This window comes from Hyperoodon ampullatus, assembly GCF_949752795.1.
Source record: "Hyperoodon ampullatus genome assembly, chromosome: 14".
NCBI classification, from domain to species: domain Eukaryota; kingdom Metazoa; phylum Chordata; class Mammalia; order Artiodactyla; family Ziphiidae; genus Hyperoodon; species Hyperoodon ampullatus.
In genome coordinates, this window is record NC_136927.1 from 67,698,117 (window position 1) to 67,720,324 (window position 22,208).

The following is a 22,208-nucleotide window of genomic DNA, read 5'->3' on the forward strand; positions in this document are numbered from 1 at the left end:
CTCTCTAGCTATGAAAGTCCTAGATGGCATCTTCTTCCAATAGAAGGCTGTAGGCTGTAGGCTGTTTTGTCTCCATTGAAAATCTGTTGTTTAGTGTGGCCACTTTAATTATCTTGGCTAGATCTTCTGGATAACTTGCTATAGCTTTTACATTAGCAATTGCCGCTTCATCTTGCACTTTTTTTTTTTTTTTTTTAAATGGAGACATTTCCTTAAACTTCATGAACCAGCCTCTGCTGGCTTCAGACTTCCCTTCTGCAGCTTCCTCACTGCTCTCAGACTTCATAGAACTGAAGAGAGTTAGGGGCTTGCTCTGGATTAGGTTTTGGCTTAAGGCAGTGTTGTGGCTGGTTTGATCTTCTGTCCAGACACTAAAACTTTCTTCATATCAGTAGTAAGCCTGTTTCTCTTCTTATCATTTGTGTGTTCACTGGAGTAGCACTTCTTATTTCCTTCAGGAACTTTTCCTTTGCATTCACAATTTGGCTAATTGGTGCAAGAGGCCTAGCTTCCAGCCTGTCTTGGCTTTTGACTTGCCTTCCTCACTAAGCTTAATCATTTCTACCTTTTTACAATGTTGTGTTAGATTCTGGTGTACAGCAAAGTGATGCAGTTTTTTGTATATATATATATATATATATATATATATACACACACACACACACACACACACACACACATACATATATAAACACACACAAATATATGTATATTCTTTTTCAGATTCTTTTCCATTATAGGTTATTACAGATATTACTGAATATGGTTCCCTGTGCTATAAGGTAGGTCCTTGTTGTTTCTAGCTTTTGATTTAAAGTGAGAGACATGATTCTTCCTTTCACTTGAACACTTAGAAGCCATTGTAGGGTTATTAAATGGCCTAATTTTAATATTGCTATCTCTCAGGGAATAGGGAGGCCTGAGGAGAGGGAGAGAGCAGGAAAATGGCCGGTCAGTGGAGCAGTCAGAACACACACAACATTTATCAGTTAAGTTCGCTGTCTTATATGGGCATGGTTTGTAGTGCCCCAAAACAATTACAATCACCATAACAGATATAATAATGAAAATATTGCGAGTATTACCAAAATGTGGCACAGAGACACAAAGTGAGCAAATGCAGTTGGAAAAATGATGCCGATAGACTTGCTCAATCAATGCAGGATTGCCACAAGTCTTCAATTTGTAAAAAATCTGCAATATCTGTGAAGTGCAACAGAATGGAGTGCAATACAATGAGGTATGCCTGTAAACTCCTTATCTTGTGTGCAATACCTGCTGTAATCTGGCCCCTAACCACATTAGCTGCTGCTAATTCTGCGTGAGCCCTGCTCTTTGGTCAGACTCATAAATTAAACGTTCTCCCAAGACCCCTTAAAGATCTTCTCCATCATTACCTACTCTTTTGCCATCCTCCTCCTCCTCTCCCTGTCCTAGTTGTCCACATCGCTCTCTTGATGGTTCATCTTAAATTCAGCCTTACCTGATCATTCAGGCCCATAGTGATCACACCTTCTTTGAGCCTGTAGGGTACTTCCTGTGTACTTCTGGTATCTCTCCAGTTTTATTGCTTACCTTTTAAAATGTGTATGTCTCATTTCCCCATCTAACCAACTTGAGGGTAGGAACTAGGTTGTATATAGTTTGGACTTCCACAGTACCTAGAGCAGTACTGGTATTACATTAGGGTGAATAAAATGCTGGTTGCTTATATTTATTGATTTCAAATAGAATTATAACAGGAATGATGGGAAGTAAGTGGCATATTGTTTGTGGCTAAGCAGGTTCTTCTAAAATGATATAATACTTTTAATGCTTTCTTGTCATCCCATTTAGGAGACTAATTTACTAGGCTTTTTCTTAGTGCGTGGGACAGTCTCATGGATAGTACTGTCACTGTGTTTCTTTCCTCTTTGTACTCTTACCAGCTCTCAGTGCTCAGTTAGTTTGTATTGATGAGAAAAATCAACGGCATTTGAGTTAATTAGGCTTTTGCTTTGGCTTTTCTCTTTTGAGAAACATGATTACCTTATAAATTGTTCACTTACTGTTTTGGTAATTAGCTTATTTTCTCAAAAGTGTGTGTGTGTGCATACTTCTGAGTGGGTGCTAAACTGAGTATTAGAGTTCTCATGGCCAGTAATGTCTTAGGGAGCTGAATATTTTCATTGCTAAATATTGGGAGTTATGATCTCATCTCTTATTACTGGAAGTTTCTTTTTTTTTGATTCAGATAGTTCACAAAATTGTCATCAAGTTTACTTAATTAGTTGTTTTTATGAAAACTAACACTCAGAATAGAGGAAACAGCCTCTACTACTTTGCTAGAGATTAAGTCAGAGTGGATGTAACCTTTCTCTTTTTGCCTATCAGTTTTTGGGGGTCTTTTTTGCATAATTGAGTGAAGAGTGACCCATCATTTAAAATTGATTAGTGTTTTCAGTGCTCAAATAAACCTCTTTAGAAAATGTGATGTTCTTCTAAAACAGTGGTCGGCAAACATTTTGTGAAGAGTCATATAGTAAATACTTTAGCCTTTGTGGGCCATACGGTGTCTGTCACAACTATTCAACTCGGCTGGTGTAGAGAAGCAGCCATAGATGATATATAAATAACTGAGCATGGTTGTGTTCCAATAAAACTTTATTTACAAAAACAGATAGCAGGCCAGATTTGACCCATTGGCCATACATAATTCACCACCCCATGTTCTAGAACAGTTTTCTGAAGTTCACAAGTTGCTTTTGAAAATATTAAGGGGAAAGGAACATCTTTGGTGTTTAGACCTTTCTGTTTATTTTTCCAGTAAAGATTACCTTGTTTCTCTTAGCTGTAGAAACTTAGACACTGTTCTTAAATTTAGGCTGTCTGAGTGAGGCTACAGTACCTAAGGAGCAGATGTTTCCTTTTCTGCCACTGGGCAGGTGGTACCTAGAAAGGGTGGGTAGGCCTGGGTTACCATTTGGGAGGCTTCTAGTGTCATTGCTATCTTGCAAGAGTGTCACCCCCAGGACTACTAGTGGTATTTTTATTTCTTATTCTGGGTTTCCTCTTACATGGCTACATGAGGTTTGGGGCTGTTACGTATTTCTTACTCTTCTTTAGAAGCCAGAGCAACAGACACAAGCTTGAGCCTCATGGCTTCCCATGGACTGGATTCACCTCAAACTGAACATGGGATATCTTCCTGCTCTTGGGGGACTCTTCTTGGCTTTTCCTAAGTGAATGTCTCATCATTTTACTTTAGATCTGACTTCTTCAGGGAAAACTTAAGGTTGTCATTTTTTTGCAACTCCAGTGTAAGTTTCTGGTTTTCTGGGTCATGGCCCAGAATCTGAGAATCTTTATTCTAAGGTTTTGATGGGAGTTCTAAGGGCAGTCACTTCATTTTCTGGATTTCTTGAGGCAGCTCTGCGATTCTCTACTCTCATTCAGACATGTTTTATGAATTTGTAACATGAGTCATAATATATAGAAACTTGGCCTCAAGATTTATTTCAGTAGTATTAGTTACTTGTCTTGGGTTTCACATGAGAACTCCGGAGGGCAGTTCATCATTTGCTGATGCAGTGGGTTTACTACGGTTCTTGAAATTCTCAAGGTGATCCACTTTGGACAGTGGGGATAAGGGAGCTTGGACCTGATATATTGATCTAATTCTGTTGGAGAAAAATGGTCCTGTGAACTAAAAAGTGTTATAAAACTGTTCTTCGGGAGTATCTTGGGTACCTTTGGAGCCCCCATCTTGGGTTATGTTGCCTTTTTTTTTGTAGAGCAGCAGTAGCAGGTGCTCATTTCTGAGGCAATTGCCTCTATATCTCGTCAGTTTTGGGGACCTGTTAGGATATTCCATTCTGTAGGCTCTTCTCTACCAGACATTAGCTTCAGAGGGACTGTGAGCACTATGAAATCACGTGCAGAATTCTTGTAAATGTGTGTTTAAAATTTTTAAAAAGAATACAAAGGCCATTCTGCTGTGTGAGCAGCAGAAGTGGCTGTGGGTATTTACTCATTCATTCAGCAGAAACCTATTGAGTATCTGTTGTATGCACCAGGCACATTTCACACTTAGAAAATCTAGAAGTGAAGTTTACTTTCTGTTATCCTCTGTCTCCCCAGGAGCTCTTCAAGCTCTTTAAGAGTGGTAGGCTGAGATCCCAGAGGGCCAAACTGTATGACGAGGAAGTAGCTTTGAACTGAAGAGGGTGCACCTAATTCTGTCTGCTGATGCTGTTAGGGAGTATCATTGGATCATTGCTTGCTGTGTCCAAAAGTCTCCTGTCCTTAACTGTTGCATTCTGTCCTTAAGGCTCGTCAGTGATGTCTGTCTGTCTTCTTCAGACAGGAACAGGGCTCCAGTCAGATCCGACTATGCTTACAGGTCCTGAGAGCCATTCAGAAACTGGCCCGTGAATCATCCATTATGGCCCGAGAAACCTGGGAAGTCTTACTGTTGTTTCTTCTGCAGATTAATGACATACTTCTAGCACCACCAACTGTTCAAGGTTTGTTCATTTTTTTTCTAATTTATTTCTGAGCTCCAAATGCTGTTTACTTTTAGACTCAGTGAGTAGTAGACTGTGGGGATTTAAATTTTGGCACTACAGTTGACAAACCAAGATGAACAGTTCTTAGAATGGAAAACCCTCAAAGGCACAATGCAAAGTTATGTTAACTTCAGTGATGATTTTGCTAATATAGGGAGGGACTCAGTGAATTAATGCATGTTTGATAATGACAGTAACAGTAGCTTGTTCAGTATATTAGGATAGAGCCTAAATATGAAACAACTAATGTACCGGATTACAAAGTAGTTATCCAGGTAGACTCTGAAAACTTGATAGCTGGAAGATATTTTGTTTAGCAAATGAACCCTACAGAATCTTAAAGTGTTCTATTTGGAAGTATGACAGTATGTCATTCATTGCCTAGCCATTAAAAAGCCTCCAATTTTATAAGATTTTAGAGTGTATTTTAGACATCCTGCTTTGTATGCACAGTATACACAGACAATAAGTTGATATTTTAGTTCCCTTGTTGCTTATTCATCTGTGTAGTCTCTTTACTAACACATGTGAGTGTGCTTGTGCTCTCACACAAATGCAGTGTCCAGGAAGATATCTTAAAAAAACCCTAGAATTTTAGTGTAGCAAGGGACCCCATAATAGGAATACCCTGTCTGGTATTGATGATAGCTGGCCAGACACAGATAGTGTGTCTCTCTGCTACACACTCCCCATGGCAGGGATTTCAGCACCATAAGGCCGGCAATCCATCCACTTCTGGGGCTTATTATTGTTGAAACTTCATTTTTGCACATTTGAAATAGGAATCCTTAGAACTTTTCCTTCTCGTCCCAAGTTTGTCTTTTGGAGCCATGCAGAGTACAGACCACTGCTGTTCTTCCTGGTTCCAGGGCTTGGAACAGAGGATCAGCTCTGTTTTCATGGTTGAGGCTCTGTGTCCTTCCCAGTACCAGCCCTTGGGCCCGCTTCCCTTGAAAGGGTAGCTTTCAAACACCTGAAGCATTTGATAGCAAAGTTTAGAGGTAAAAAGTCTTGGGTATTTGTTCTGATTCCTTTACTTATTGGCTGTGTGAACTTGGGCAAGCTACTTAAATTTCCTGAACCTGTTTTCTCATCTTCAAAATAGGTCTAATCGATAATTGGTAAGAGATATTATAAATACCTATCCTGCAGAATTAATGTGTATGAGCTGTATGCACAGAAACTGACTCAGCAGTCATTCATTATAGACACTCATCCTTTCCCTTCTTCCCTCTGTACTCCTTGTCCCACTGCTGGAAGATTAAGATCTTCAATACAGACCAAGCAGGGCCACTTGAAAACTTGCAAAGTGATAATGGGTTGATGTATCCATGATTTCCTTCATAGGAGCTTCTAAGAATAGTTTTTTGTTCTCACTGTTAAGTTGTTATTTGAAAGTCAAAACTTAACATTGCAGTTAATTTTTTGACCAGTTCTCCCAAGTCACTGTATTAAAGATTCTGCTTTACAAATAAGTATGCCAAAGATGTTTTCTTTTTGTTGGTAAGGTGGCATTGCTGAGAATCTAGCAGAGAAGTTGATTGGTGTTCTCTTTGAGGTTTGGTTACTAGCTTGTACTCGGTGCTTCCCAACACCTCCTTACTGGAAAACAGCCAAGGAGATGGTGGCTAACTGGAGGCACCACCCGGCAGTGGTGGAGCAGTGGAGCAAGGTCATCTGTGCGCTCACTTCAAGGTAAGTTATCATCATCCACTTGCCTTCCTTCATCCGTCTGGCCTTGGGTAGCTTTCCCCTAGTTCTGTGTCTTTCTGGGATTCACAGAGTACATGGTAAAAAGTCTCTATTCTGTGTCTCTCATTACTGTACTTTAGATAGAGAATCAAACCACTTTTTAAAAATAGATATGTCAGTTTGGCTAGTGCCTGTCTAATCTAAAACATTTTAGATTAAGCAAGTATTTTGGAGAGGCAGATAAATTCTGAGCCCTGCCACTCCCACCCCCAAAATTCCACTCTTATTCTGATTATTAGAATATTCATGATCATTATTTTAAAAAAACAAACCAAAGAAAGGTATAACAGAAAGAATTAAGTTCACCAGAAGTCTTATTATATATGTTTATACATAATTTTACAGAAATGGGACCATACTATAATGTTCTCCTGTGTAACCAAAGTAGGCAGTATTTTATTATAATAATTTAACTTTTTTTTTTTTTTTTTTACCATTTATACATAATGCCATCACTATTCTGTGAGTAAACTATTAGGCCTCATTTTTTTCAGACTTGTTTTTTTCATTTCTTTTCATATGACTCTAAAAGTTGAGCATTCTTTTTTAAACATAATCACAATACCATTTATCACATCTAAACAAAATGTTAATAGTTTGATAATATTGGTTAGGCTGTTGAGTGTTCAGATGTCCCTGAATGGGTCAGTTTTTTTTATAGTTGATTCCATTGAATCAGAACACAAACAAGGTTTGGACATTGTATTTAGTTGACATGTTTCTTAAGCCTATTTTAAACTGTAGGTTACTGTTCTCTCATTTTTATTTCCTTGCAGTTTTTTTGTTGAACTGGATTGTTTGTCTTATAGAATGCTTCACATTTTGGATTTTTCTGATTATGTCCTAGTTGTGTTAATTAGCATGTTCCTCTGTCCCCTGTATTTCCTGTCGACTGGTGGTTAGATCTAGAGACTTGATCTGATTCAGATTTGATTGGGGGTGGGGTAGTGGTGGAGGTAAGAACAGATCATTCGTAGGTGGTATCATGTATCAGAAGGTAGACTGATTCTGGTATATCTTTGTGAATGTCAATATTATGAATCTATTTTAAAATAATATATCATTTTATCTTGATTATAAAAGCAATACATGCTTATAATAGAAAATTTGGAAGATGTAGGGGGAAATAACCATCACTTACAAATAACCAAAGTTTTAATGTATTTTTTCTGTTTTCTCTTTTTTAAAAAATCAATTTGAGATTATTTGATATAGTATTATCTGCTTTTTTTATCTGTTGTCTGATTCTTGTCCCAGTAATTACATGTACCTTTTTTCTTCTTAAATAGATCTCAAGATCATTTTTTAATGGCTTTATAGTTTTTCATTTTATAAATGGAATTATAATTCATTTAATAATTTCCCTGCTGTTTTGATACTTAAGTTTTTCCCTGTGTTTTATTTTAAAAATATTGTTGATATGTGAGTACTTTATACATAGTCTTTGTGTATATTCTGGTTATTTTATTAAGACATCATCTTTAGATTATATAACTCTAATGTAATAGATTATAATCTATTCTAATTATAATAGGTTAATAATTAGGTCAAAGGGCTTTGAACAGTTTTAATACATTTGGAATATTACTACTATTTAGTTAAGTAATTGAATTGTCAAATTCATTTTATGGCACACACACCATAAATTCTAAACTTCATTTAAAGTTATATAGCAGTTATTATGAATAAATTATAGCTTAGTTGTGTTGAAGGCGTTTGCAGTGCGATGAATCTTTTAAAAATAATTTAAAGAATTTATTATTTATATTACATGACTATATAATCAACATAAGCATAATTGTATATTATGATTATATAATTATTTGTTATTTGCAATTATAAAGTAAACTTTTAGGTAATTTTTAATTTTATAAAGTAATATTTAATTTGTAATTTATGTTATAATATATATTATAAAATTATATTATGTATAATTATATACACCATTGGATGTTACATGTTATACATATTATAATGTTATATACAAGAGGTATTATAAAATTTATATGAGATATATTTAATTTATAAAATCACTTATTTGATAATTAAAATAGAATCATATAAGTAAAATAAACTTATAGTTAAATACATAAATTTATAAAATTATAAAGAAATTTTATAAGTAAATAAAATAAACTTATAAATTATATAACTTAAAAATATATGAACTAAATTATAAATAACATTAATTATTTTAAAAAAGAAATACGTGTTTTAAATAATCCTTTACAAAACTGGAAATCCTCTTCCAGTTTATCTATTTTATAAACAAGGGTTTTCATTTATTTTATTCACCTCAGTGAGGTATAATACAAGTTTCATCTATTTTCTCTTATCATATTTCTCTTAGTATATTTTAATGCTTGAATATATTTTCCATTCTGTTACAAAATGAACTTGGTGGTGTGGTTTTTTTTATTTTCTAGATTGCTACGCTTTACATATGGTCCTTCATTTCCTCCATTTAAAGTTCCCGATGAAGATGCCAGTCTGATCCCTCCTGAAATGGATAATGAGTGTGTTGCACAGACATGGTTTCGCTTTTTACATATGTTAAGGTACTGTTGCTGTTGTATTTCATGTGGTTTTTACACAGTGAGTGTCTTAGGGCAGGAATGGTGCTATAACTCCTTGTTGGAGTTCACAGTGTGGCTGTTAAGCCCAGTCATCAGATGGAGCCAAATTGGACAACACACACATCTACATCATGTGCCCCTGCTCTCCCTGTCCCAGCAGGGTCAGGCCCTCCTCAGCTGCTCTTGGGCCACACTCTCTAGAGGCTTGTTCCCTGCAGTAGGTGCAGCATTTGTTCTCTTGCCTGTTGGTGCAGCTTGGATGATGATCTCTCTCCCAGGACTTTGTCACATTCTGTGGGGACTGGAGACTAGCTTGTTCCTCTCTATGACCAGCACTTACTGGTCAGTCTGGCTCTCAGGACCTCTCTTCTAGTAGCATTATTTAAAATTTCACTGAGGGTACACCATAAAATTCCACAGAGGGACAAATTGCTAAAAGTAATACTTCATGCTCTTTCTTTTTTTATAGTAATTCTATTCAATTCAATTTCATTGCTTCCTACCTTTCTCTCTACTAGCCCCATCCTTGTGCTCTGTGGAACTTTGGTTCTGTTGTATACTGTCTTGATTTGTAAACTTTTTCCTTGCATATCTTTTCTTTCTGGTTTGACGAGCCTCATTTTTCTATTTGTGTATTAGTGATTCTAAATTACTCTGTATGACCTGTTTATGCATTAGGGGTCTTAACCATTTTCTATCATGTTTTTTTCAGTTTGTATTGTGTGTTTTTCATATTTCAGTGATTTTAGTTTATTTTTTTTAATCTGTCTTTTTCTGTGATTATTTTCTGTTTCCTTTAAGATTAGAAAGTCTTTCTCTGTTCTTTGATCAGACAGATATTCACCTATGATTTCTTCTGACTTTGTTTCCTTTGTGCCATTAAGTTCCTTTATATATATGGGTTTTGTCTTTGGGTCACATATTATTCCATTGATCTTTTAATTCATTCTTATAGGAGATCAACACTTTAATTATTTTAACCTTATAATAGTTATTGATATTTGGTGGGACTAATATCTTTTTCCCTAAGACATTTCTTGGAATATTTTTAAAAATCTCTTCTTGCCTGTTTAACATTTTAGATGAATTTTAGAATCCATTTGACATGTTACAAAACACAAGTGAACAGAAGAACCTCACAAAACCTTTTGGGGTTTGGAGTGTGTATTAATTAGGGTAAGGAACATGTCCTCCTTTAGCAGATGAACCTGAAAATCTTAGTGGCTTAGTACAGTATGTTTCATAAAGTCTTGGGTAAGGAGCAGCTCTGCTTAGGTAGTTGTTCAGGGACCCAGGCTGGCAGAGTCTCTGCCATCTTCAACATGTGGCTTTATTAGGGCCTTAACTTTGTAGGCAGGTGCTTCTGTATCTGGCTAGAAGATGGAAAAGAGAGAGAGGAAGGAAAATTGTGTGGAAGGTTTTCATGGACCAGCTCCTGAAGTGTAATGTAAATCAATGCTACCCATATTCCATTGGCTGGAACTCAGACATATGCCACACTTAATAGCAAGAGAACATAGGAGGAAAAGAGAAGCTAGTGAACATCTAACCAGACTCTGCCAAAGATGAGAATTGCATTAAGCTTGTATTTATATTTAGGAACAGCTGATATCTTAATATATTGTGTTTGCTTTTCTAAGAGTAGGTATTTTTCTTTTTTAGAATCTTAATTAATTAATTAATTAATTTAGGTTGTGTTGGGTCTTTGTTGCTGTGCATGGGCTTTCTCTAGTTGAGGCAAGCGGGGGCTGCTCTTCATTGCGGTGTGCAGGCTTCTCTTGTTGCAGAGCACAGGCTCTAGAGCGCAGGTCTAGTAGTTGTGGCTCACGGGCTTAGTTGCTCCACAGCATGTGGGATCTTCCCGGGCTAGGGATCAAACCCATGTCCCCTACATTGGCAGGCAGTTCTTAACCACTGCACCACCAGCGAAGCTCCTAGAATCTTAAATATCTTGCAGAAGTGTTTTGTAGTTTTCTTCACAGAGATCTGCATAATTTTTTTCTTTTTACCATTATTCCTATGTATTTATTGCTGATGTTGTGAAAGGCTAACTTTTTTTCTACTGTTAAATCTTGTAAGTGGCTATTGCTGCTGTAAAGAAATGTTTTACTTATTTTTTTTTTTTTTTTTTTTTTTTTTTTTTTTTTTGTGGTACGCGGGCCTCTCACTGTTGTGGCCTCTCCCGTTGCGGAGCACAGGCTCCGGATGAGCAGGCTCAGCAGCCATGGCTCACGGGCCCAGCCGCTCCGCGGCATATGGGATCCTCCCAGACCGGGGCACGAACCCGTATCCCCTGCATCGGCAGGTGGACTCTCAACCACTGCGCCACCAGGGAGGCCCTTTTACTTATTTTTGTATATTTTTTTATATACTTGGAATTTAAAAATGCTCTGAGTATTTCACTGATTCTTTTTAAATTTCTAGATATAATGAATACATATCTGCAAATAAATGTCTCCTTTCTAGTAATTCATACTCGAATCTGTGGTAATTAATTATAAGTGCTTTGAGTGCAGTAATATCTGTATATGAGTTCATGTTCTGCTACTTCTTTCTTTGTGAACTTGAGCAAGCAGTTTAGTCTCTCTGAGTCTCAGTCTCTTTTTAATCTATACAATGGGGATAATAATAGTATCCATCTTGTTATAAGCACTGAAGAAAAAGTATGTAAAACAGTACATCTAATGCTTGAAAAGTTGCCATTGTTGTTATAATTATTTTTGTATGTGTTTTACTACATTAGGCAGGATTTCTAGAACATTGTTGAGTTAAAATGATACTGTTTTGGCATCCTTCTTTCATTCTGATTTTCATTGGAATGCCTCTATTGTGTGAAATTTTGAGTGGGATATTGGTTGTTGATATTAGATAGTTATTCTTTTTTATGTTCCTGATTTCCTAAGCAATTAAAAATTTTTGAATTTAAAAATATAAGTAAAATCAGAAATAGTACTGAATTATTTTCAAATCATATTTTGGCGTCCATTTAAGCAATTAAATGTTTTTTCTTCTTTTACCTATTGATAGTATGTTAATTTTTCCCCAATACTGAATCATCCTTCATTGTTTAGAGAAAAATTCTGCTTGGTTATGGAATGCTGTTCTATTGAATCATCCTTCATTCTTTAGAGAAAACTTGTGCTTGGTTATGGAATGCTATTTTAATGTTTTCCCAAATTATCTCTGTTTCTATTTTTTGACTAATTTATATTTTGGTAACTTAAATAGGAAACTACCTATCTTTTTCTATGCTCTGTTGCGTGAAAGTTATATATTCCTTAAGAGTTTGTAGTTCGTGGATAACCTTTTCCTGTTCCTTCACTATTAATTGATCTCTTCAGGCTCTATCTTTGTTCTTCAGCTGTAAGATTTTAGTATTTTAGTCAGGGTTTTTTTGATATACAGAATAGGAACTTACTTAAACAAATGCAGGTGAAAAAGAGGGGTTATTGTGTGATGATAGAGCAGTCTCACTGGGCTCCAGGAAGCAGTGAACATTCAATCATGATAGGGAGGGATCAAGGCAGCCTTGGGACAGGCTGCTCTATTGTCTGTCTCTTGGCTTTTTTGCTCCTCTTGTGCATATGCACTGCTCTCTTTCTCCGGCAGGCTCCCCCTGAACCCGTTTCTTTCTCTCCAGTTTTCAATATTAAACAGATATGAATTAAGCAGAGCTCTGCTGGACTGAGGTGTAGTCCATTCCAAGCTTACTGCTTATTTTTCTAATTTTTGAACAGAGAACTGTAATCCCCAGTAGGTACTGCTTCTAGAAACTTCTTATCTTCCCTACACCACATAGTAGACCACAGTTCTTTGGATACAGTGTACTAACACTAGAAGCCCCTTTTCCGTACATGCACACATATGCCCCTGTCCCCACTTGCAGTTATGTGAAATTCAGAGTCTGAGTAGATGGAAAAAGGTTTCAAAGGTCCAGGGCATCTATAAACCACTGATTTATGTTTCTCAGCCTAGTTCTTTTTGTCTTGAAGCTGGTGGAAGTTCTTTCCAGGTGCTGGCTGTAGGTTGACAAACAATATTACCTTGGGTTGGAAAGGCTGTTTAATGGACAGTTAAGCAGACTATTTTGAGTGGAAGCCTAAATCTGTTTTTTAATGGAAATGTTTAAAATTATTTACATATAAAATATACCTCAAGCCCATTGTTTTAAATACATTGAAATGGGTCTGCTGCCCTATCCTACCCATCTGCCACACATGCTGGGATGTTGCTCCAGGACCTTACTTCAGACATCCGTGTGGCTGACAGGGTCTTGGTGCTCTGGCCTGGTGTCAGGCCTGAGCCTCCAAGGTGGGAAAGCCAAGTCCAGGACATTGGACCACTAGAGACCTCCCGGCCCACGTAATATCAGTCGGCGAGAGCTCTCCCAGAGATCTCCATCTCAATGCTAAGACCCAGCTCCACCCAACGGCCAGCAAGCTTCAGCTTGGCTGGACGCCATGCCAAACAACTAACAAGACAGGAACACAACCCCATGCATTAGCAGAGAGGCTGCCTAAAATCATACTAAGTTCACAGACGCCCCAAAACACACCACTGGACGCAGCCCTGCCCACCAGAAAGACAAGATCCAGCCCTACCCAGCAGAACACAGGCACCAGTTCCCTCCACTAGGAATCCTACACAAGCCACTGAACCAACCTCACCCCCTGGGGGCAGACACCAAAAACAATGGGAACTACGAGCCTGCAGCCTGCGAAAAGGAGACTCCAAACACAGAAAGTTAAACAAAATGAGACAACAGAGAAATGTGAGCAGATGAAGGAGCAAGGTAAAAACCCACCAGACCAAACAAAAGAAGAGGAAATAGGCAGCCTACCTGAAAAAGAATTCAGAGTAATGATAGTAAAGAGGATCCAAAATCTTCAAAATAGAATGGAGAAAATACAAGAAATGTTTACAAGGACCTAGAAGAGCTGAAGAGCAAATAAACAATGATGAATAACACAATAAATGAAATTAAAAATTCTGTAGAAGGAACCAGTAGCAGAATAACTGAGGCAGAAGAACGGATAAGTGACCTAGAAGATAAAATAGTGGAAGTAACTACTGCAGAGCAGAATAAGGAAAAAAGAATGAAAAGAATTGAGGACAGTCTCAGAGACCTCTGGGACAACATTAGACACACCAACATTTGAATTATAGGGGTCCCAGAAGAAGAAGAGAAAAAGAAAGGGTCTGAGAAAATCTTCGAAGAGATTATAGTTGAAAACTTCCCTAATGTGGGAAAGGAAAGAGTCAATCAAGTCCAGGAAGCACAGAGAGTCCCATACAGGATAAATCCAAGGAGAAACATGCCAAGACACATATTAATCAAACTATCGAAAATTAAGTACAAAGAAAAAATACTAAAAGCAGCAAGGGAAAAGCAACAAATAACATACAAGGGAATCTCCATAAGATTAACAACTGATCTTTCAGCAGAAACTCTGCAAGCCAGAAGGGAGTAGCAGGACATATTTAAAGTGATGAAAGGGAAAAACCTACAACCAAGATTACTCTACCCAGCAAGGATCTCATTCAAATTCGACGGAGAAATTAAAACCTTTATAGACAAGCAAAAGTTAAGAGAATTCAGCACAACCAAACAAGCTTTACAACAAATGCTAAAGGAACTTCTCTAGGCAGGAAACACAAGAGAAGGAAGAGACCTACAAAGACAAACCCAAAACAAGAAAGAAAATGGTAATAGGAACATACATATCAATCATTACCTTAAATGTAAATGGATTAAATGCTCCAACCAAAAGACATAGACTGGCTGAATGGATACAAAAACAAGACCCACATATATGCTGTCTACAAGAGACCCACTTCAGACCTAGGGACACATACAGACTGAAAGTGAGGGGGTGGAAAAAGATATTCCATGCAAATGGAAATCAAAAGAAAGCTGGAGTAGCAATTCTTATATGAGACAAAATAGACTTTAAAATAAAGACTGTTACAAGGGACAAAGAAGGACACTACATAATGATCAAGGGATCAATCCAAGAAGAAGATATAACAATTGTAAATATTTATGCACCCAACATAGGAGCACCTCAATACATAAGGCAAATGCTAACAGCCATAAAAGGGGAAATTGACAGTAACACAATCATAGTAGGGGACTTTAACACCCCACTTTCACCAATGGACAGATCATCCAAAATGAAAATAAATAAGGAAACACAAGCTTGAAATGACACATTAGGCAAGATGGACTTAACTGATATTTATAGGACATGCCATCCAAAAACAACAGAATACACTTTCTTCTCAAGTGCTCATAGAACATTCTCCAGGATAGATCATATCTTGGGTCACAAATCAAGCCTTGGTAAATTTAAGAAAGTTGGAATTGTATCAAGTATCTTTTCTGACCACAACGCTATGAGACTAGATATCAATTACAGGAAAAAAAACTGTAAAAACTCCAAACACATGGAGGCTAAACAATACGTTACTAAATAACCAAGAGATCACTGAAGAAATCAAAGAGGAAATCAAAAAATAATTTGAAACAAATTATTTTGCTTCAAATGACAAATGACAATGAAAACACGGCGACCCAAAACCTATGGGATGCAGCAAAAGCAGTTCTAAAAGGGAAGTTTATAGCAATACAGTCCTACCTCAAGAAACGAGAAATCTCAAATAAACAACGTAACCTTACACCTAAAGCAGTTAGAGAAAGAAGAACAAAATAAACCCCAAAGTTAGCAGAAGGAAAGAAATCATAAAGATCAGATCAGAAATAAATGAAAAAGAAATGAAGGAAACAATAGCAAAGGTCAATAAAACAAAAAGCTGGTTCTTTGAGAAGATAAACAAAATTGATAAACCACCTGCCAGACTCATCAAGAAAAAAAGGGAGGGCTTCCCTGGTGGCACAGTGGTTGAGAGTCCGCCTGCCAATGCAGGGGACACAGGTTCGTGCACCGGTCCGGGAAGATCCCACATGCCGCGGAGCAGCTGGGCCCGTGAGCCATGGCTGTTGAGCCTGTGCGTCCGGAGCCTGTGCTCCGCAACGGGAGAGGCCACAACAGTGAGAGGCCCGTGTACCGCAAAAAAAAAAAAAAAAAAAGAAAAGGAGAAGACTCAAATCAAAGAATTAGAACTGAAAAAGGAGAAGTAACAACTGACACTGCAGAAATACAAAGGATCATGAGAGATTACTACAAGCAACTGTATGCCAATGAAATGGACAACCTGGAAGAAATGGACAAATTTTTAGAAAAGCACAACCTTCCAAGACTGAACCTGGAAGAAATTGAAAATATAAACAGACCAATCACAAGCACTGAAGTTGAAACTGCGATTAAAAATCTTTCAACAAACAAAAGCCCAGGACCAAATGCCTTCACAGGCGAATTCTATCAGACATTTAGAGAAGAGCTAACACCTGTCCTTCTCAAACTCTTCCAAAATATAGCAGAGGAGGGAGCACTCCCAAACTCGTTCTACGAGGCCACCAATCACCCTGATACCAAAACCAAAGATGTCACAGAAAAAGAAGACTACATGCCAGTATTACTGATGAACATAGATGCAAACATCCTTAACAAAATACTAGCAGACAGAATCCAACAGCACATTAAAAGGATCATACACCATGATCAAGTGGGGTTTATCCCAGGAATGCAAGGATTCTTCAGTATATGCAAATCAATCAATGTGATATACCATACTAACAGATTGAAGGATAAAAACCATATGATCATCTCAACAGATGCAGAAAAAGCTTTCGACAAAATCAGCACCCATTTATGATAAAAACTGTTCAGAAAGCAGGCATAGAGGGAACCTACCTCAACATGATAAAGGCCTTATATGACAAACCCACAGCCAATATCGTTCTCAATGGTGAAAAACTGAAACCATTTCCTGTACGATCAGGAACAAGACAAGGTTGCCCACTCTCACCACTATTATTCAACATAGTTTTGGAAGTTTTAGCCATGGCATTCAGAGAAGCAAAAGAAATAAAAGGAATCCAAATCGGAAAAGAAGTAAAACTGTCACTGTTTGCAGATGACATGATACTATACATAGAGAATCCTAATGATGCTACCAGAAAACTACTAGAGCTAATCAGTGAACTTGGTAAAGTAGCAGGATACAAAATTAATGCACAGAAACCTCTTGCATTCCTGTACACTAATGATGAAAAATCTGAAAGAGAAGTTAAGGAAACACTCCCATTTACCATTGCAACAAAAAGAATAAAATACTTAGGAATAAACCTATCTAAAGAGACAAAAGACCTGAATGCAGAAAACTATAAGACACTGATGAAAGAAATTAAAGACGATATAAACAGGTGGAGAGATATACCATATTCTTGGACTGGAAGAATCAACATTGTGAAAATGACTGTACTCCCCAAAGCAATCTACAGATTCAATGCAATACTTATCGAACTACCAATGGCATTTTTCACAGAACTAGAACAAAAAGTTTTGAAATTTGTATGGAAACACAAAGACCCCAAATAGCCAAAGCAATCTTGAGAAAGAAAAACGGAGCTGGAGGAATCAGGCTCCCTGACTTCAGACTCTACTATGAAGCTACAGTAATCAGGACAGTATGGTACTGGCACAAAAAACAGACATATAGATGACTGGAACAGGATAGAAAGCCCAGAGATAAACCCACACACATATGGTCACCTCATCTTTGATAAAGGAGGCAAGCATATACAATGGAGAAAAGACAGCCTCTTCAACCAGTGATACTGGGAAAACTGGACAGGGACATGTAAAAGAATGAAATTAGAATACTTCCTAACACCATACACAAAAATAAACTCAAAATGGATTAAAGACTTAAATGTAAGGCCAGACACTATAAAACTCTGAGAGGAACACATAGGCAGAACACTCTTTGACATAAATCACAGCAAGATCTTTTTTGATCCACCTCTTGGAGAAATGGAAATAAAAACAAAAATAAACAAATGGGACCTAATGAAACTTAAAAGCTTTTGCACAGCAAAGGAAACCATAAACAAGATGAAAAGACAACCCTCAGAATTGGAGAAAATATTTGCAAACGAAGCAACTGACAAAGGCTTAATCTCCAAAATATACAAGCAGTTCACACAGCTCAATATAAAAAAAACAAACAACCCAATCCAAAAATGGGTGGAAGACCTAAACAGACATTTCTCCAAAGAAGATATACAGATTGTCAACAAACACATGAAAGGATGCTCAATATCACTAATCATTAGAGAAATGCAAGTCAAAACTACAATGAGGTATCACTTCACACTGGTCAGAATGGCCATCATCAAAAAATCTACAAACAATAAATGCTGGAGAGGGTGTGGAGAAAAGGGAACCCCCTTGCACTGTTATTGGGAATGTAAATTGATACAGCCACTATGGAGAACAGTATGGAGGTTCCTTAAAAAACTAAAAACAGAGCTACCATACGACCCAGCAATCCCACTACTGGGCATATACCCTGAGAAAACCATAATTCAAAAAGAGCCATGTCCCACAATGTTCATTGCAGCACTATTTACAATAGCCAGGACATGGAAGCCACCTAAGTGTCCATCGACAGATGAATGGATAAAGAAGATGTGGCACATATATACAGCCATAGAAAGAAACGAAATTGAGTTATTTGTAGTGAGGTTGATGGACCTAGAGTCTGTAATACAGAGTGAATGAATTAAGTCAGAAAGAGGAAAACAAATACCGTATGCTGACACATATATTTGGAATAAAAAAAAATGGATATGAGGAACCTAGGGGCAGGACAGGAATAAAGATGCAGATGTAGAGAATGGACTTGAGGACACGGGGGTGGGGAGGGAGGGGTAAGCTGGGACGAAGTGAGAGAGTAGCATGGACATGTATACACTACCAAATGTAAAATAGCTAGCTAGTGGGAAGCAGCTGCATAGCACAGGGAGATCAGCTTGGTGTTTTGTAATCACCTAGAAGCATGGGATAGGGAGGGTGGGAGGGAGACACAAGAGGGAGGGGATATGGGGATGTATGTGTACATATAGCTGATTCAGTTTGTTGTACAGCAGAAACTAACACAACATTGTAAAGCAATTATATTCCAATAAAGATGTTAAAATAAGTTAATTAATTAAAAAAATATGGAACAGAAAAAAATACATTGAAATGTATGGCTTTAGTGTGTGCATGTGAACACAAACACTAATCCCAATTTTCACATAGTTTTTAAAAAATTGGAAATGTTAATATTAAAGTAAGATTTTCTCCTTGGGGTTCTTGTTGATTTATTTATAGTTTTACCATTCCATTGCTTAGTTCCAAACATATTACAAAATATCCATGTATACGTTAAAAAAATTACAAACTAGTCTTATTTTGATTCTCATTCTCTGAATAGGCAAAGTAGGTTCATGTAAGCACACTGCAGGTCTTCTGTAAAGTAGTGTTGGTGTTGAGTCCCTAGCTTATTAAATACAGATTAATCTCCTCTCTGAATCATCAAAGAAATAGGCACAAACAGCCCGTTCTTAAATTAGATTGCATGCATTTTATTGCTAAAGAGATTTCTAAATGTATAATTAATTCTTGCTCTCTCTTTTGATAGTAATCCCGTGGATTTGAGTAACCCAGCCATTATAAGCTCTACTCCCAAATTTCAGGAACAGTTCTTAAATGTGAGCGGAATGCCGCAAGAATTGAATCAGTATCCCTGCCTTAAACATCTGCCTCAAATATTTTTTCGTGCCATGCGTGGAATCAGCTGTCTGGTGGATGCATTCTTAGGTGAATTTTGTGTATGTTGCTAGATGTTTGAAGATAACTCTAGAGTCTAGTTTTAGAGACTTTTGTGGACAGCCCAAAGCAAAAGATGATCAGAGTTGATTACTAATAATAAACTGGGAAAAATTATTTGCAATGAATGTGATAGCTAGAGGGTTTTTGTTATTATTATATAAATAGATCAAATAATGCAAAGAAAAAGAATAAGACCTGGTAGATAAATGGACAAAGACTATGAATAAATAATTTGCAAAAAAGTGTTCATTCTCACTAGTAATCCAAGAAAATACAGATTAAAATGCATTAGGTATCATTCTTATGTGAATCATTAGGAAGCAGTTTATACTTTTTGTGAACCGTTGTTTTAAACTGTTTTTCACATGAAAAGTCAGAATTTTTTTAACCTGTTAAAAGGCAGTGATATTTAATACCAATCATTTTCAAAAACGTTTTGTTATGTGCAATTAATATATTACAGAGGTAATATATTAGTTCAGTTAACTTTGGCTGCCACCTGGCCAAAAAGTACTAGTGGTTTAAACAAGGTAGTTTACTTTCACATGTGTTAAGCGCAGGACTAAGCTGTATACAGGGCTGCTATAGCAGTTCCACCATTGTCAGAGACCCAAGGCCCTTCCGTCTTCTGGCTCTTCATCCTTTGTGCACACTCTCATGGGCCATGATGGCTGAAAGAGTTCCAACTGTCCTGTTCAGGAATTGGGAAGGAAGGAGCATCTACCTTTGATTGGTTCTTTTAAGGAGATTTCTTGGGGAAGACCCACCCAATAATTGCCCACTTCTCTATGGTCAGAACATGGCCACATCTGTCTGTAAGGGAGCCTTCAAAAGGCAGTTGTTTATTCTGCATAGCCATGTCTAGCTAAAATTTGTGTTTTGTAACTCAGGAAGAAAGGACAAATTGATATTGGGAGGCAGCTAGCAGATTCTGCTGTAGTCTGTTGTGAGCCTTCACTGGTGTAGCTTGAGGAAGATCTACTGACCACATATTTTGAACTATGAAGAATAACTCCATTTGTCTTTCTTTAAAGGCATTTCTAGACCCCGATCAGACAGTGCTCCTCCAACACCCGTGAATAGATTGAGTATGCCTCAAAGCACTGCTGTCAATACCACCCCACCACATAACCGGAGGCACCGGGCTGTTACTGTGAATAAGGCCACCATGAAGACAAGCACAGTAAGTTCTCATGACCATTGTTATACTGTATAAAATGGGCTTTTTAATCTGCCTTCCTTTAAAAAAATCCTGCTGTTTTCTCAAACTTTTCATGAGTGTGGCTGTATTCTTGTGTTCTTCTAATAGGTTAGTACTGCTCACGCCTCAAAAGTTCAGCACCAGACATCCTCCACCTCTCCTCTGTCAAGTCCAAATCAGACTAGTTCAGAACCCCGGCCACTGCCTGCCCCACAGAGACCAAAGGTTAACAGCATCTTGAATCTCTTTGGATCATGGTTATTTGATGCAGCATTTGTTCACTGTAAACTTCATAATGGGATAAACAGAGACAGCAGCATGACTGGTAAATATTGCTCAAGAAATACGTTGTCATTTTTTTTCTTTTCTTTTTTTTCTTTTTAATCTTTCCTACCTGCAAGATTAATATGTATCTTAAAAAGCTCTCTGTCTCTGACCAAGCAGTGTCTTGTGCTTAACCCCTTCCAGCTGAAGTAATTTTGAAAGTTTCCCTACTTGTCCTTTTTATGTTCGTTCTATGAGGTTTGGCTTTTGTCTGGCTTTTGTCTAACACTTCAGGTTAGCCACTTTTTGTTAAACCAGATTCCTTTCAGTAGGTGACCTGGAAGTTCCCTTCATGTCAGCCAGGATAATAATACTGATATAAAGAATTAAACATAATTGACCAGAAATTTATTCATAAGAAGTGTTTTCTTAGATTTTTGACAGCCATTCACTCATTACTACATATAAATATCAGAAAATTTCTGCTTCACAGAAGACTCTAACCTTTTAGGTTTTAGTCTAGAGAACTTTATTTCAAGGGCACACTTTGAAAAATATATTTTCTCTGTAAGTAAATAAGACTGGTGAAGAATTAATAACTCAACCCTGATATCTTCATTTGGATTTTATTACAGAAATGAAATTCTATCTAAATCTGATTTATTTTTGTCATCTTACCATTACACATGGAAAGTAGTGGCATAGGATGGAAGGCTGGGGTACTGCAGAATATACTGAATATTTATGACTGTTTTATAGAGCTGAGCAATAATAATGGCTAGCACTTACTGAGCTGCAGTTACTCTGTGCCAGGCACTATGCTTTATGAATTAATTGTGCTTTATGTAATAATATAATTAATATTGGTTGGTTGGTAAGAGAAGCACTTTTCCACTGGGGTTGGAAATAACTTTAGATAAAAGGATGCCTAATTGTGTTAGATTATGCGTCTCTAGGAAGAGTGTTAATTTCAAGGATAAAACTAATAAAATGGTCATAAGGGTCTCTGCTTTCTCTCAGAAATGCATTCTTCGTTATGTATCATCTCGGAACTAAGGGTCTGTTAGCATTATATACATGTAAATTA

The 22,208-nt window shown here is 37.2% G+C and overlaps 1 protein-coding gene across 1 annotated transcript in view; it reads left to right on the forward strand.

The window, feature by feature from the left end:
• Positions 1 to 22,208, forward strand: part of RALGAPB (Ral GTPase activating protein non-catalytic subunit beta) — a gene marked incomplete at its 3' end in the record, with an annotated part of 96,782 nt that overhangs the window by 26,349 nt on the left and 48,225 nt on the right. The window contains exons 4-9 of the mRNA XM_079720291.1: positions 4,342 to 4,505; positions 6,056 to 6,242; positions 8,726 to 8,857; positions 19,466 to 19,644; positions 20,691 to 20,839; positions 20,966 to 21,182. Coding sequence (XP_079576417.1) covers positions 4,342 to 4,505; positions 6,056 to 6,242; positions 8,726 to 8,857; positions 19,466 to 19,644; positions 20,691 to 20,839; positions 20,966 to 21,182 — 1,028 coding nt within the window. The remainder of the gene's footprint in view (positions 1 to 4,341; positions 4,506 to 6,055; positions 6,243 to 8,725; positions 8,858 to 19,465; positions 19,645 to 20,690; positions 20,840 to 20,965; positions 21,183 to 22,208) is intronic.